Source organism: Lutjanus erythropterus, chromosome 20 (assembly GCF_056507025.1).
Source record: "Lutjanus erythropterus isolate fLutEry1 chromosome 20, fLutEry1.hap2, whole genome shotgun sequence".
Lineage (NCBI taxonomy): Eukaryota > Metazoa > Chordata > Actinopteri > Lutjaniformes > Lutjanidae > Lutjanus > Lutjanus erythropterus.
The window spans coordinates 15,566,174-15,583,970 of record NC_139336.1 but is presented as its reverse complement, the minus strand read 5'-3'; the positions used below and the strand labels follow the sequence as shown (position 1 = coordinate 15,583,970).

General features: G+C 38.9%; 1 protein-coding gene across 1 annotated transcript in view; it reads right to left on the bottom strand.

Annotated features, from left to right (window-relative positions):
* Positions 1 to 998: 998 nt before the first annotated feature.
* atp2a2b (ATPase sarcoplasmic/endoplasmic reticulum Ca2+ transporting 2b) overlaps positions 999 to 17,797 on the bottom strand; it is a 30,055-nt gene continuing 13,256 nt past the window's right edge. The window contains exons 6-23 of the mRNA XM_084746343.1: positions 16,278 to 16,358; positions 14,998 to 15,083; positions 14,335 to 14,490; positions 12,394 to 12,535; positions 12,033 to 12,199; positions 7,682 to 7,770; positions 7,401 to 7,503; positions 7,123 to 7,254; positions 6,868 to 6,987; positions 6,405 to 6,623; positions 6,177 to 6,300; positions 5,847 to 6,058; positions 5,463 to 5,683; positions 5,160 to 5,362; positions 4,293 to 4,378; positions 4,063 to 4,196; positions 3,253 to 3,370; positions 999 to 2,716 (exon numbers count right to left, since the gene is read on the bottom strand). Coding sequence (XP_084602469.1) covers positions 2,444 to 2,716; positions 3,253 to 3,370; positions 4,063 to 4,196; positions 4,293 to 4,378; positions 5,160 to 5,362; positions 5,463 to 5,683; positions 5,847 to 6,058; positions 6,177 to 6,300; positions 6,405 to 6,623; positions 6,868 to 6,987; positions 7,123 to 7,254; positions 7,401 to 7,503; positions 7,682 to 7,770; positions 12,033 to 12,199; positions 12,394 to 12,535; positions 14,335 to 14,490; positions 14,998 to 15,083; positions 16,278 to 16,358 — 2,666 coding nt within the window. The 3' untranslated portion in view covers positions 999 to 2,443. The remainder of the gene's footprint in view (positions 2,717 to 3,252; positions 3,371 to 4,062; positions 4,197 to 4,292; positions 4,379 to 5,159; positions 5,363 to 5,462; positions 5,684 to 5,846; positions 6,059 to 6,176; positions 6,301 to 6,404; positions 6,624 to 6,867; positions 6,988 to 7,122; positions 7,255 to 7,400; positions 7,504 to 7,681; positions 7,771 to 12,032; positions 12,200 to 12,393; positions 12,536 to 14,334; positions 14,491 to 14,997; positions 15,084 to 16,277; positions 16,359 to 17,797) is intronic.

The window sequence follows — 17,797 nt, the reverse complement described above, 5'->3', positions numbered from 1 at the left end:
CATTGAAGGGAGAAAAGCACACAGTTGTTGTAAAGTGGAACACAAACACACACAGTGCGAACAAACCCAGGCTTCTACCCAAAAAACATGCTTTAGTCAGGGGTGTTTTTCTTTACATGTTGAAACTCCATACAAAGTAATGCTCAATGGAACTAAAATGAGTGCAACTGACTGTGTGGGCTCTGATCCAACATGAAAATACTACCACAAAGTATAAGTCCAAACTGAGACCTCGAAGACCTCGAAATATTAAAGCACATAAAGAGTAAAATATACACAAGATCTGTTTCTCTGTGTCGTGAATATCTACGTATATAACCTGTATATAATGTGGGGGCCAGAAAATGACAAAATAAAAAAAACAAATGACTCGATAAAGCAATATTCCATCAAAAGGCAAAAAAAGTAAATCAATATAGGAATTAATTTATAAAATGTGACAAAATTGATGTTTTGTCTTAAAAGGCTCCTGTATTTACTTCCTTTGTATCAAGTCCCTTATCTATTTTCCTACTTAATTTTCAAATTAATTTAGTTAATGCCTTTATTTTTAAACACATTTATGTATTATTTCCCACTGCATTTTTTCAATAGGTGAAAAGAAACTTTAAAAGTCAGTCCCCCTCATTTTCATGATTGAGCATAAATACATCAACAATTGTTAAAAAAAAAAAAAGGACAAATACTTTTGGGGAAATACATGGGGGAAATAATACATCATTAATTCATTTTAAAAATGCATAAATTAATACATAAAATGTAAATTAAATAGGAAAGAAGACTTAGTAGGAATGTGACTTCATACAAGTGAAATTAAACAGAAGCAAGATAAAACAGAAATGTTCACTTATGGCACTTTAATAAGTTAATTCCTAAATTTCTTTAAAATTTTACAAATATTATTTCTGGCATATTACTTTATTTATCGAGTCATTTATTCCTGATTTTGGCAGTTCAGTCCTCCATACTTCTTATCATGTTTCAAGGAAACTGAAGCATTTGTGTTTAACATGAGTTGTATTCAAGTATTATATGCACATACAAAAAAACACTGGATATGAATAATGTTGATAACCACTGGCTTCAATCGTTTTAAATAAAGACAGAAAACACTTTGATTCAAAGGGTTCATGAGTGTATTTTCCTTTGAAGTAAAAAAAACAACATTTTGGGTTCTTATTTGCAATCCAAGTTCATTTGGAGTACTTTCTTTATTAGTATTTTTTTCCTTAAGATTTCAATATTACTGTCCTTTGAATCAAACGCAATGGAGATGGTAATTAACATACCTCATCCCCACTCAGTTCTGTCTCCAAAGACAAAACACAAATAAAGTTAATGAGTCAAAAAAAATCAATACAAACAAAATATATCCTTAAAAACGTCAGAGGGAAGGGAAATTTTGTTCTGTTTTCTGCACAAGCAAATAGGGGCACACCTCAGATGTTATGCTTTTAGTGAGAACATTTAGGAAAAGCATCTAGAGATGAGCAAAAAAAATATTTTTATCATATTGAGGTAGCTGTGCTCTGCCCAGTGCAGAAAAACTGGCTTATTTTCAAATCATTAGAGTAAAAAAAACATCCATGAAGTTAATTTAGGGGGGTGGGAAAGACACACAATTAAATTAGAAATGAGAAACCACATTAGAGTTCATGCTTGGTCACAGGACATGCGGCTTTTGTTTTTCATGATTTTTTTGTTTTTCTTTTGTTTAAGCGGAGCATTCAAACGTTCACTCCCAAACCTTTCCCCCGTCCTCGTCTGCCACACGGAGCTTGTCCTCTCTGAAAGAGTTCTGAGTTTATACTGAAGACACAATGGTAAACATTAGAAAATAAATCAAGGCGGTATGTCTAAGCCACGCTGGTCCAAAAATTTACAAAGCCATTTAAAAAAAAAAAGAAAAAAAAAAAAGATTTGCATAAAATTTAATCTCTGTACAAATCAATGAATTTCTGATATCTTGATTTTTGTATCTTGAAAAGGGATGCTAACAAAATAATCTGCTGTAGTGACATGAGACAAATGATATTACCAAAATAATTAAAAATATAAACCTTAGAGGCAATATTGACAATAAGAAAAAAAATGGCAAAACAGTATATTTTCCTTCAGTCCACAGCTACAGGAGTGATGGTCTTCTAACACTCGGATTTAAATCCTCACCCGTTCTCAAATTAGATCCCCAACTCAACCCAGGTGACTCCTCATTGTTAACATTTTAGATTATTTGTTACGTGTTAAAGTTGGTCCTTCTCATACACACACCGGTAGGCACGCACAAGTACACACACTAACTCTACAAACACACACACACACGCTAGCTATGCACATGTAGGAAGGCAGAGAAGAGGGAGAAGGGGAGAGAGAGGGAAGTGATGGTGGTGGTGTCGGAGGGGAAGGGGTGGGAATGGAAAAGTCGAGGTTGTGCTCAAGTCAGTCAGGACCAGAACATGTCGGCCATGTTAGTGTCGGAGCTGTAGATCCAGAGGACCAGGGGGAGGGAAATGGCCACAAAGGGCCAGGAGATGCCCTCCATACATGCAGACAGGCAGCAGCCTTTGGAGCTGGCAGGTTTCTCCAGTTCTTTACCGGGCTCCAGGTAGTTCCTGGCTGCAAACTTGAGGAACTCGTCCAGTAGAATGACGGGCAGGGAGATCTTGAGCACCATCAGCCATTGTGTCAGGTTCAGAGGGGTGATCTGGAAGATGATCTGGAAGAACACAAATAAAAAGATAGAAGTCAAGGTTCGGTTCAGCTGGTGTGGTTCAACTGAATTACCTTAATTTCTTTGCTTTGTGAACTTTGGATCAGGATTTTTGGGGTTTTGTTATGAATATATGAATGTTTGGGTTTTTGCACTGATATTTTGTGGGATTTTGGCTGTTTTTTTGAAAACTCTTTTTAATTACATTTATTCTGATTTTGTGTTTGTGTTGATCTTGTTGACCTGAGTATCGTCATTAAGTGTACAGAGTGTACGTTTTGATATATTTGCATCCTTTGTGAAGTTGAAATAATAAACTACAAAACGATACTAAGCAAAAACCTAACCTGCCAGAAGAGAGACCTGGCTGGCACCCCCAAAAAGAACAAAAATATTACTAATAAAAATAAAAGGACCATCAAAAGTCAAGCTGTCACAACACATTTCACCATTTAATAATAAATCATTCACTTTTCTTCTGTCTGCTCCCTCAGTTCACATTATCATATTCAGTATTTCAAACTAAAAGAAATATTTCTCACAGGAAGAGGCTCCACGTAGAGAATGAGGAAGTGAAGGGACATGGAGAGGCAGATGGCTCCCAGCAGCCACACGTTCTCCCAGGGAGGCATCCTCAGCAGGGACTGGTTCTCTGACACACTGAATGACAAAGACAAATGTTGGTTTAAAAAAGTCACTCACTGACTTTCGAGACAGAACTTAGTGATATGTGTGAATTATCTTAAGTAGAGAAAAAAAAAGGATGATAAGATACAGACATTTACAAATAGTAGTAAAAATAGCTAGGTCTGCAGTAAATGACAATGGACAAGGTAAAACACCTGTGCAGGTTTCCAAAGTCAAGGTGCATTTCAAGCATATTCATCACATTACAGCTGTGGTAAATGACACATTTCTATATTCATGTACTCAAAATTATTTTTCTTACTTCTTCATCACATTAAAGCTGATGTTACTGCGCTATAAACAACCAAAATTAGATTTTGTGGTAGCATTCTACAAAAGGGTAACAAAGGAAAATGCAACAAAGTTTTAGGTGTACTATGTAACCTGGCTGACCCAATATAAAACTATCAGCTAAAAAATAAATGCAATTAACATTTTAGTCTTTTTTTTTTTTTTTCAAGCCAACACTCATTGAAACGCTAACCTCCCGGCATGTTGTCGTCTGCCTCCCACTCACCGTTTCATCATAGGCCACACGTCCAAAAAGAGAGATCACACCAAGTACAAGTACACACACAGTCACAGACGAGGCTTGAGTGGATTAGTCTTCATTTTGTTTAATTTATTGGTAATAACAGCTGAGAAGATGCATTGCTCAAACTAACCTGTTCAGGGCATTGCACATCTCAATGGTGACCAGCACAGACAGGGCCATGGTCATCGGGTAAGGGGACTCAAACATCTTACAGTCCAGATCCTTGAAGTCTGGGTTCTCTGGACCACACTGCAGGAAGTGGCTCTATAACAAGTGGTAGTAAAAAACGCACACATTAAAACCAAAAGCAAGTTTAACTGTGTGTTATGTGGTTGTGATAGGAGTTGTTTGGCTTCATACCAGCTGGTAAAAGGTGATCCTTGGACCATCCTCAGCAGCAACAAACCACCAGGCGGCAGCACCAACAGTGGCAGCACCGACATAACCTGGTGATGAAAACCAAACAGACGTCATTCTACACACACACACACGATGACAGCAACACCTGGTCACTTAAATCTAAGACAAAAGTAAACCGCAATTAGATGCGAGTATTTTCTTGTGGCATTAACTCTACTTTCACATTGTGCTCATGTAGCAGATTTAAGATAGTCAACTGACCCTACACTAAGCCCATCCTCTGAACGGCAACTGGCCAATCATATATTAGCTACTGTAAAAAGGGACCTCAGGCCCGTGACTCTTCATTTCTCTTGTATACATATGTACGTCGTACATCACCATCTGACTGATGCTTGCTGGGATGCTGCTTTAGCCATTAATGTTATATCATATAGGCAGACGTTAAGTAACTTTACATATTTAAGACCCTGTCACAGGATTCTGGTTTTAAAATGTGTCAGATGGAAATATTAATAAGTCAGCTAGAGATGGACTCAAGGAGTTCAAGCATTAGCTCTTTGTGAGCTACACTTATGAAATCTGCTGTCGAGTCATCAGTTTAACCAACAAAATCCATGGTCGCCAGCTAGAAATGAAAAGTTGCTTCTGTTTACTTCTCTGTTGAATCAAAGACTTTGATGTTAGGTTAATTGATATCTTTTGCACTAATGAAGTGGTACTGCCAGAACATTAAAACACCTGCTAATGGCTGCTGCTTCTCAAAGTTAAGTACCAAGAATAAATAAAACAAGTTCAGAACTGTTGAGTTCAGAAGGAGAAGAACGGAAACACTACTTATGAGTGTCACATGCAGCAGTCACTTACATCCAATGGCGAGGTATCTGAAGAAGAGCCATCCTGAGATGAGGGGCTCACGGGCGTTGCGTGGCGGCTTGCTCATGATGTCCAGGTCTGGTGGGTTGAAGCCCAAAGCAGTGGCAGGCAGACCATCGGTCACCAGGTTGACCCAGAGCAGCTGGACAGGGATGAGGGCTTCAGGGAACCCCAGCGCTGCAGTCAGGAAGATACTGCACACACAAACACATGAAAGAGTACAATTAAATGTGTAATGTAAAGGTACAATGTGTGAATCGGGTGAGTCTCTGCATATATATCAGTCATCCTTACCAGACAACTTCGCCCACGTTTGAAGAGATGAGGTATCTGATGAACTGTTTCATGTTGTTATAAATGGCTCTGCCTTCCTCAACTGCTGCTACAATGGTGGAAAAGTTGTCATCCGCCAGCACCATCTCAGAGGCAGTCTTGGCCACAGCAGTGCCTGAGCCCATGGCAATACCGATTTCAGCCTTCTTTAGAGCAGGAGCGTCATTGACTCCATCACCAGTCTGCAGGGAGGGTGAAAATCAGGGCAGGAGATCATGAAATTATCATGAAATTAACCAGAATTTAAAAAGAATTTTTAGTATTTTAGTGTATGATAAACTTTGATTGAATAATATCTGACTTTATTTGATAATAATTGTATATTTTATCATTATTTTTTCTTACCATAGCTGTGATCTCATCATAGGACTGCAGATACTCAACGATCTTGGATTTATGTGATGGCTCAACACGGGCAAAGCAGCGGGCCTTCACCACAGCGTCTCTCTGTGCAGCAGGCGACAGATCGTCAAACTCTCGTCCGGTGAATGCCATGCTGGAAACGTCGTCGTCCTCTCCAAAAATACCAATTCGCCTGCAGATGGCCACTGCTGTCCCTGAGATACAAATGAAAACACATTTATACACTATGTGACCCTTTCACTTGTGTGTAATGATGTGGTTGAAGGTGCTGTCAAATTTTCTCTCTACGCAGATGTGATATTCCCTACATACCCTTGTTGTCTCCAGTGATCATAATGACTCTGATGCCTGCAAGACGGCAAAGTCTGATCGAAGCTGCCACCTCTGCCCTGGGAGGATCCAGCATGCCCACACAGCCAACAAATGTCAGATCAGTCTGGATGATAAAACGAAAAATAGATTTAAGATTCAGATTATTTTGCTTTTTCTTGCTTTTAACTGTCAGAAACCAAAACCACATCAATCTGTCTGTGCTCTCACTTCGTATTCAATAAAGCGGGAGGAGTCCTCCAGCACCAGGTCGTCTTTGCTCATGAGGCTGTCTCGGGTGGCCAGAGCCAGACAGCGCAGGGTGTCCCTGCCAGTTCCATATTCCCTGATTACAGACATCAGTTTTTCCTTGATGCCGGGGGTCAGAGGCACCTTGTTGCTGCCTACACGAACGTGTGTGCACCTGTCAATCACTCCCTCGGGGGCACCCTGCAGGCACAGACAGGAGGATGAATAAGCAGAGAAAAACACAAAACTGTATCTAAGAAAAACACTTTATTTTAATATTTATAGGAAACCGATATTTAAAATGTCCACCATGTGCTAATGATAAAGACTGACTCTACCATGATCATTATAGTACTATCAAGTTAATGTAAAGGGTATGACTGTATTCTGTAGTAACAGTACAACAACAAATTCTGTAGTAATCGCTAATTTGTCTCTTCCTTACCTTTACAAACATCTTGCCAACAGAGGAACGGGCCTTATTAGGAGTGCAGTATACAGACATGGACTTCCTGTCTCTGGAAAATTCCAAGGTAAACTCTTTCTTCATTAGCTGCTTGATCACCTAAAGATATCATAAAACAAAGTTTATTAGCTTTTTGCATTTACCTGGCTTCATCTTACTTGATTTAAGTACAGGAAACTAAAAAAACACAATTTATATTCCACAGAAGTGACTGTACAACAGAAGTTTACATACAGAATTACAGGCATTGGCTCTCTCAATCTTGGACAGGCCTTTAACATCGGTATCAAACACGTTCATCTTCTCCACCAGGCATGTGAGAGCTGTCTCTGTGGCCTCACCCACTTTCTCATACACACCTTTGGCCTGGACACACACACAGAAAAAAATTAAAAACATATAGTCAATCTTCATCAAACAATATCACAAAAACATGTGACGTACTGCCAACTGACCACGAGTACTTAAAGATGATGTACCAGTTAATGTTGAAAATGGGATTCACTACAAACCTCATTGTAATCCAATGAGGAATCATTACAGAGAGCACAGATAGAGGCCAGCTCCACCAGAGCATCATACTGGGAACATTTGACTGGTTTGCCATCATTGAACCTAAACAAATGACACATATAGACAGGAAGCAATAAGTGACTCGATTTCAAGGAAAACAAGGTGGGAAAGGGACCTAAAAATAAAGGCTCCCTTTAGCTTAGAAGGATACATCCAAAGTGGTGTGAAATTAATTTATTTTATTGTATAATTTTCATCTTATAGTGCACTGGATACTCACACTTCTCCATCTGGGGCATATGTGGAGCCAGTAACAGTGAATTCCTTTAATGAACAGTGCTCGCTCTCTGCCCGATCAATGATGAACATCTAGAAACACAAACATTGTAGAGAGAAACAATTAGTATTTAATATTCACTCAAAACGTGTGTACATTCTGTGGGAAAATGAGAGTTTCAATAGTAATTTTGTGCCACTATAAGTGCCGTTACATATTTAGATCTAAATGCCAAAAAGAGAAGATTGACGCTGCATCCAGCAGGTGGCAGCAGAATACCATCCACAGGAAAGAAAGCTTCATATCGTGAGTCCAGCTGAACATACAACAGTGTGTAATAATGAAATGCTGAGCCAAACCAGACACAGGGCACTCCGGTGGGGAGGGTCCATAAATGTCATCTTACAGTAAGGCAGACACAGAATTCCTCTGTGTGCAGTCACACTACATGAATACACTCTGTAAAAGTGAATCACTCAAAGGCAGAAACAGTTTGACCTTGAGTATCCAAATCTTTGGGGAAGGAGGCTGGTTATAGTGCCTGGTTTATTGAGCATCTTCATGAATGACTTCAAAGTTTTCTCAACTGACAGTACAAGGAAGGGGTTTTATTTTATTATGAATATTCTGTTCTGCATCCAAATATAAGAGGTTGTTAATATTTCTAAGATGGGGACAAAAGAGGTAAAGGAAAAAAAAAAAAAACACTACTAATGTTTTCAGTCTGACAACACCAAAACTGCTACCGTAGCTGTCAATGGTATGCATTCACTCATTCAAAAGCACCAGATTTGCCAGGACAGCACAGGACAGATACTGAGATGAAAATAGACATATCTGAATAAAATGATGAGCTGGCATTATAACTGCATTTCCCCCGGGCAACCATTAGACTACAAAAAGCAGTGGTGTCAGCAGCGCTGTGACCCATAACACAAGAGAAAGTAAGGAATTGAAAAGGAACATTCAGGGCAACAAATCTTAGTGCTGCCCTTCGGACACGGGTGGTTTGGGTGCTGCTAATGCGTCAAACACAGGCTTCTCTATCAAACTGCTAGGAATAGCATTCTGTGGTTACCAGCAAGAGGCCTACCAAAACTGCAAACATAATTTTGACTTTGAAATTGTTCAGGATGAGCAAGGCAAGAAGCAACAGACAGAGAAGAGAAAGAGAGAATCTTTCAACACAAGGTCAGTTATGCAACTCTAGTGCCGATTCTGCTGCAAGTGACTAACTACTGCATACTGATCAGCATGCTGCCTGAACAAGAAGGGGGAGGAGAGTGGAGTGAGGAGAGAAGAAAGGAGGCGGGAGACAGAAGACCAACAAGATAAAGGTTCTGAGGAAGAGCATTGAGAAACATGGAGGGATGAAGCAGGACAGAGAAATGTCAAAAAAATGAATGGGAATTAATGGCTCATGAGTAACAACAACACTTTGTAAGGCTAAAATAGACAGTAAACAGATAACAGTATATATAATCTTGGGTTACTCATGCTCATAAGGCATGGGGAAATATATACACAACATGTACATAGGCAGAGATGAAATAAGATTCTTAAGTACAACTACAGCCTTCATTATCCGTAAGCTTTTCAACCTTAGCAATGCTTAGTGCTCAATAAATCACTAAGGTTGGGGTTGCTTTATTTGCTCAGTAAAAAGTTACACTCGAAAAGTTCTCAGATGTCAGGAAAGTAGCCAGCCCTCACTCTTTCCATGTATGGAAACTGTTTTAAAATTCTATTTATTTTTGGACTTCTCTCCCATTTTTCTTCCAGTTTGAAATAACCAATTCTCTGTTCGCTGCAGACCTCTGTCACAACTCACTGTGCTGTTGCCCTGGGGAGGATGTAGACAGCCATACACAGTCATCAGTAACACATGGTGCAGACACCATGTGTATGCCATGTACAGAGTCAACAAAGGGCAACAAAATGTATTACCTAAAAAAGCCCAGGTAATAAATCAACACTGGTTAAGCTATATTTAGAATATTTTCATTACTTTATTTTGCCATCAGACAGCCTTTTCTGATGGTAACCCAGCATTCTTTAAGTCAAATCACTCTCTGCCAACCAACCAAACACAATGGACGAAATCAGTAATTTTATCTTGTAGAACCCAGGAGCTGCTGATCTACCGCTGCCTCAATCAGGTAGCTTGTTTGTGTTATTGTGTTCACCTTTGGTTTAGTTGGTTTGGAGAGAATGATTTGGCTTTCAGAACTGTGGTTTCCTGCTGTCTGACAGCAATGTAGTGAAAATATTAAAAATATAGCATACGCTTTAAATGATACAAATTTTTTTAGGTGCCTAAAATACATTTTGTTGACCCTGTTCACAGTAAGCAGTTCAAGCCTTGGCTTCTGTACTGGTGCCCCTCTCCGCTTCTCCAAACTGGGGGTGTGCAGACTGCCATCTACCGTAAGTAATACATTGACTTTGGATAAGAACCTCATACAACCACATGTCATAAAATCCAATCTATCCCTTTAAAAGTAGGTCAAGGTACAGAAAACATTAGGAGAAAAAGCATTTAAGAGACTGATCACTCAGCTTAATACCTGGCAGTTTCAGCTTCACTGCGTCTTCAGCTTTAATATTACAGTGTGCCACTTAAATATCTTCCCTGATGCAATCCTATTTTAAGGCACAAAAAGAACACCGATTTCACTCGGCCCATTCGCAATTAACTTTCAATCAACTCATCCAGTGAGACACTGTGAGCATGTCCTGGCACTGAGAGCTCATTTATCATAGCTTGCTGGCAGGGACTTAAGCTAGTACTCCACAGCATGGAGTGATTATGAGAGCATTGTTGCAGAGTGACTATACAACATTTACACATGTAAAGAGTCCTGGGACTAAGGCAACATAATCTATTATCATGGCAGTTTATTGTTTTGTTATGTTCCTATAATGTGAGCTAGTTATTAGCCTAGTCGGGCACTCTCACCTGTTGACATTCAGAAGTGCTGAACAACTATTTACATAGTTACGATGGTTACTATGAAACCAGCGTAAATATTGTTAGATAGGCTAACACTGTCAACATCATTTTAGGTGAACTGAGCTGACTGTTGAAGGTTAATGAGGTGACTACAGATGACAGTTTCAATGGGAACATGTTTTTGATTTGCCTTTGAAGTATACATCGGAAGTCATGGGATAAATACAGCATTTCATGGCTTAATCAAACACATAGAAACCCTTAAGCCTTACACCACCAAATTAGATCACATAATTTCATTTTCATGGTCTAAACCGCCTGGCTGAAACAGACCTGGCAAACATGCATGTTCGAACCATATATATATAGAACACTAGATGTGACGTTGTGCACAACTCACGGTATAACTGTATGCCATCTTACATGAGTATTGTTTACAAATGCCAACTACGGGCAGCAATATTGGCTGTCAGCTATGCAGCACCCCATTGCCTTTCTAGAAACACCAAAGACACCAGGGAGGCTGGCATCACTTTCCACACATCAGTACATGTATGTGCATACAGATCAACTAAAACTACAAAAAGTTAGTTAACTATGTAACTCAGCTGTTAGCTACAAAGTAATGGTCTTAGCTTTGCTAAGCCTGCTACATCAGTATTTCTGCTGCTCCAAAACTGGAAGCAGGCTGACCACCATGTGCAGTAGGTAATACACTGACTACAGACAAGTTCTTCATACAATTCTACTTCAAAACATCCAAGCTATCCTTTTAAACTACTATTGTACCAAAGTTTAAAGTTCGGGTGTCATGACAACTTGATAGATATTTTTCTCTATATTGCCCAGCCCTAATCGAGAAGTGATGACAAATGTTCTTTAATACTGCTATTATTGTTAGTATTTATTTTTGATTTGTATCATGCCATAATTTGTTAAGGCTGTGAATTATTGTTTAAAATCTTATTCTAATAGTAGGTAAGCTTTTGCATTTTGCTTTGACAACAAATTCTCCACTATCATCTTGTCAACTCTCACTTTCATCACATAAGAGAAATTTGACTTTGTACTGCCACTCTGCTGCATGCAGCAGACACTTTCAGTTTATAAATTGTAGTATCTGTCATAGAACATTCTTAGTATTTTACAGATTAGAGGTTTATTTGAATATGAGTGTTGATAAGTCAAAATGAACTTAATATGTTTTATTTAGTTACTTTTTAAAGTAAAACAAAGTTTGGGGTGGTGGGTAAATAATGTGCTATCTGTGTAACCAAAGTAAGCCTGAACATCATTCAACACCAAGTAACACCGATAACGCCGATGTGTTGTGGCAAGCCTAGCTGATAAAGGTTTTAGGTTTCTTCTCTCTGTCTCTGCCACTGTTCACTCTCATCTTACCCTGCACACAGACATCTGATTGGTGGTCAGTGTTCCAGTCTTGTCAGAGCAGATGACAGATGTACAGCCAAGGGTCTCCACAGAGGGCAAACTGCGGACAATGGCATTCTTCTTGGCCATTCGGCGTGTTCCTAGAGCTAGGCAAGTAGTGATGACAGCTGGCAGACCTGGAGAATGGCAACAGAACAACAGAGGAGGATTATACATATCTGAGAGGAGATAAGTGGTTATAGAAATTTCATTTATTTACTCAAGTGGTGAAAATACTATTCTTTGTCCCTGTATCACAAAGCATTGAAAAAGAGTCCAAAAAGTACCAACTGTTGCAGCAGAACTGCATGTGTGCAGCTGTGCAGCTTACCCTCAGGGATAGCAGCAACTGCCAGAGCCACAGCAATCTTGAAGTAGTATACAGCGCCACGGATCCAGGAGCCTCCATGGACAGGGTCATTAAAATGTCCAATATTGATGATCCAAACAGCAATGCAGATCAGTGAAATAACCTTGAATTAAAGAACAGCGATTTAAATTTAGAAGACGGCAATAACAGTAATTAATTAATCACACCAAACAGAAACAGCTAAGGTTTGCTTTACCAATACCTTAAAGTACAAAACGGCAAGAAACACCCAGTATTTCACTGACCAATAATTTCATCAACATTTTCTCACAGACATAAATGAGATAACTAAGTACAAAGTAATTTATGATGACAAAAACTATGTAAAATGTATTAACACTTTTGCCAGTGAATAAAAACAAAAATTACTCAGTACTATCTCATGCAATGGCACAGTACTGATATACCTGGGAAGTCAAGTAGCATGTACTTGCTGCATGTCTCATGAATTGCAACCCCAATGCCCACACCCCAATTATAAGACGATGTGTAAGACATGAATAAAAACAGAATGCAATGATTTGCAAAGGTTTTTTGACTTATATTGAGTTGAAAATACAAGCTATTTAATGTTCAAACTGATCATCTTTATTGTTTTTTGTAAACAAAAATTCTGAACATGTTTCAAAAAAGTTGTGACCAGGCAACTGGAGACTGGGGAAATTGTGGAACATTTCTCAGGTTAACAGGTGATAGTATCATGATTGGGTATTAAAGGGGCATCCTCAAAAGGCTCAGTTGTTCACAAGCACGGACAAAGTGAAATTCACCGCTTTGTGAAAACTATGTTGGCAAATAATAGTCCAGTAGTAGATTTCACTATCTACAATGAATAATATGAAAATAAAATAGAGAATCAAGAGAAATCTCTGCAAATAAGGGACAAGGCCATAAATCAGCATGATACTACATGTTCTCTGGGGGACTTAAAAAAACCGATGACAGTAAACCCGCTGTTTCTCCATTTACAAATGCAAGTAGACATCTAGAAATGCTGCTGACTTCTAGGGCCCAAGCTCATGAACTCTTGAGATGGACTGACACAAAGCAGAACAATGTGCTGTGGGCTGACAAGTCCACATTTTCGATTGTTCTCTGAAATTGTGGACTTTGTGTTTCCAGATTGTTTGTGCATTAGTGCCCATGAAATCATGACTAACTGTCACATCTGTGAAGGCCTCATTAATGCAGAAAGTTACATACAGGTTTTGGAGCATCATATGCGTCATTTGTTACAACTCCGTAGCTTTGTAGTACAAGAGTTTGGGTACGAGACTAGCCTGCCTGTAGTCTAGACCTGTCTCCCATTGTTGTTATATTTTGCGCTTCATAATGTGCCACACATTTTCAGAGATTCCGGACTGTGGAGCACCTGAAATCAAATATCAAGCAAGAACAAGGAAGAATTTCATTTTCAAAACTTCCACAATTGAGGTCCTTAGTTCCCAAACCCTTCCTGAGTGTTGTTAAAAGAAAAGGTGAAGTACGACAGTAGTAAACATGCTCCTGTCCTAACCTTTTTGGGACATACTGCAGGCATCAAATTTGGAATTAGTGTACATTTATAAAAAAAACAAAAAACAATTAAGTTAATCATATTGAACATGTTGTCTTATCTTGTCTTTGTACTGTATTCAATTGAATATAGGTCAAAATGTTATAAATGCACAGAATGAACATGGACAAATTTCACACTTGTGTGTGATGTCAGACCCTTTTGTAAACAATAATCAGTGTAACCCATTAGTCAACTAAACTTACTCAAGATTCAGTTAAGTAAAATCTTATATTTAGTAAACTAAAATTAAAACATTTCAGATGACTAAAACTAAATAAAAAGCTGCAGTGAAAATGAAAAGTGAAAACAACAATGTAAGGGAATAATGGAAATAAACAAATTACCTTGGAAAGCTGCTGTCCAAACTCGTCCAGCTTCTGCTGCAGGGGCGTGCGCTCCTGCTCTGTTGATGCCATCTCATCTCGGATCTTGCCAATCTCTGTGTTGCCACCTGTGGCCACCACCACACCGACAGCCTTACCAGCTGCAATGTTGGTGCCCTGTGGTGGCAGAGTAGTGCAAGGCAGACAGGAGAAAATAAACGTAATACACATTAGGCTTCTGAGCATAGGGGTAAAACTAGTTTTGCAACTATTGAGAGACGTGTCACAAAGACACAGGGAGATGATTCAACATGCAAGCATAAACATGTACCAGGAGTACAAATTTTAGAAACGGTACAAGCTGTCATGGAAGCAAATGTGACATTTCCTTTGTACATGAAGAGAATGTAAATGTAGATAAATGGACTCTGGCTATTCAGACATGCCCTTTTACGTATGTTCTCTTGCATGTACAAGACAGAAAAAGTGAAGCTATAAATAGATAACTCAATATTTTCCATATGTGCCGTTACTCTCAAACAGATAAATGGATGTGAGGGCTGGTGAGATAAAAAAAAAAAAGTAATAAAGAGGATGAAGATTCAAGTAGAAGATTGTTGCCTTTATAGGACAAAAGTGTAAAATAATACTGAAGAGACTGAAATGGACTTGTGAGTCACTCACAGAAAAGAGCATGTTCTTCTTGTCCTGGTTGACAGCACGTGGGTCAGGCACTGGGTCAGTGTGTTTGATCACAGACACAGACTCTCCTGCAGAATGAGGAATAAACAAAAGATATCAAAGAGGGAAGCTGTGAGAGAGTTTCTATGCAGGAGAGAAAAGTTTTAGTTGCGATGCTTGGCTGACACTTGGGGCAGATGTGTGTGGAAAAGGCTTTGCAGCTGACTGAGCAGGCCTGACAATTACCAAATACTGCACTGCCACTGCTTTTCAAACCCCATATCTGATGTGTGCTTGCACTGTGTGTCTGTGTGTTTAATCAACTGTGCAAGGTCTGCACTGTTCTGAGTAAGGCAGGGAGCGTTTTGACAACTGGTATGGCCATGAATGGGGAGGGAAGAGAGGAGAAAAATAGCTGAAACACTAAAATATCCCATGGAATTTGCTACCAATTAAGGCAGTAGAGCAACACAAGAGACTTGAGGACTTAATTCACATAAACCTCTTCTCTTGTACATTACACATCCTTAAATATTCCTCCCTTCCAATCTTTTCCATCTACATCATCCATTTACTCAAATCACTCATTTTTTTTGGTGTTGACTGAGCAGCCATGACAACAGGGTGTAATGAGGGCATGTGCATCAAAAGGAGGGGGATATTGCTTATTCTTGCTCTGTGTCTGGGCTGATCAAAAGAGGTGAGATGTGGGGCATGATGCATTGCAGCACTTAAGAGATTTTTTTAGCCTCATTCTCACAATAGAGTATTTGAGTAGCTGTTACCAGAAACATTTGAAATGTATAATTCAGTATAATGAAACCTTGTCACAGAATCTGACAAAAAAAGTGGTTTAACAATTTAGAAGCATTACTTGACAGAAATTGCTTTTTGTTGAAGAAGCAAAAAATTTCTTGATAAAGATGGAGTTATTGGAGCCACATTTTTAGATTTTCAGAAAGATAGCCTTTGGGCAATCTGCTTTCTCAAATTAAAATACTGAGGAGGAGGAGGAGGAGGAGGAATCTCATACCTACACAAATCAGAGATTCAGGAAACTTACGGCATTTAAAACCAGCCTCACGCTATGGCTAAAATCAGCATATTGATCCTATTTATTATCCAACTCTGATGGATCATTATTGTGCAGTTTTATGTAGTTTTGTGGTTGTTGTTGTTGTTGCCCAAGAACAACATATGCAAATTAGTTGCTAGCTAACTCTGGTGGAATTACTTTAATTGTCCCCTGTCCCTGCAAAAGAAATAAAATAAAATGCTTTTACCTGTAAGAATTGATTGGTCTACCCTCAGAGTAGTCGACTTGATAGAAGTCAGCCTGATGTCTGCAGGCACTTTATCGCCAACTGTGGACAGAAACAACAAAGCAAAGGAGAAACTTAAGTAGCTTTTCTCAATATAAAAGCAAATGTAAACACTTCTAAAAATAGAGCATTTTGTCAAGAAAAAGAGGACAAGATAAATGCAATAAAACAAAAATTACCACACACAGCCACTAAGGTCTTGAAAATAAAATCAGCTGCCGTGTTATCCCAGCTCATGCTTCTTGGGAGTAATAAAATAATCAAACTCGAGTTATTTGTTTGAGAGCGGCTGAGGGAAAGTCATGCATTTAAAAAATTATTAATGTTCCACACATCTCTTTCTGCCCAGGACACAAATAGACTGCTGCTCATTCTTTCCACTGACACATGGTGTTAGCAAGCCCCAGTAAAACAAATGTAAAATGTAAATATACACCAAAGTCCAAACAAGTGTTTCCTCTGCAGAAAGTACCATTAAAGCCACTGACATTTATTAGCTTTGCTTAAAAGGCAAAAATCAAACAGTTTGGCTCAATTTAAGATTTTAAATGTAGTCTGGGTCAGATAAAAAGTGCTGATAATGAACCTTTCAGCTTAGCGGTTTGAGTGACCTTGTTTAGCATTCAGATTAATTTCTGCTTTTTCTCTAATGTTAACATTACATAGCACGTCTATAGGATGGGACTGGAAATACAAACATGAGACAGGCTTATATTATCTTATGAAAGGCCAGACGTATGATTAAGATTCAAAATCTAGTATGGAAAAATGTTTAAAAAAAGAGTCTGTAAAGTTTGTTAATGTCTTATAACTATTATGTTTCTTGCATAACACTGTACTACTACACTGCCAACTAAGGGTCCCCACAGCATCCAAAATTGATAGCTAATGTTTAAATGAAATTCTGAAGCTCCATGGAAAAATGCCACTGTTGCACCAAAGCGAACTATTACTTTCAGCTTACAGTGAGATATTGTGAAGCTTGAAAAGGTGAAGGTAAATGCAATATAAAGCAATGACCCACAGGCTCTTAAGAGATCCCTCTCTGTGGACAGTGGAGAGTGGTGACAGACATGTAAACCAACCCTTGGGCCTCTGCAGTGCCCTTCTGAGTGGAGAGGAAGAGAGGGGGGCGGACGAGAGGAGAGAATGGGAAGAGGGATTAGATGAGTCCTGCAAAACACACGTCCAAAAATGGGAAAACTATTTTGATCAGTTGCAAACTGTTGCTGCTGGATTTGGGGGAGGGGAATGATAAAAAAAAAAAAAAATCTGTTTCAAGCATGGAGAACCCACTCTTCGTCATAAGAGTTTGAAATAGAAACAGTGTGAAACAGCTTGTCCTTGCATACAGACAGTTCATTCATTCCCACTATTCTCATGTGTTTGTGAGACTTAAACCACTAATAGAGATAGAGCTGAGGGAATTCTATTCAAGAACTAAGTAACCAACAAAAAAGACCACATCATTGCACTGTTTC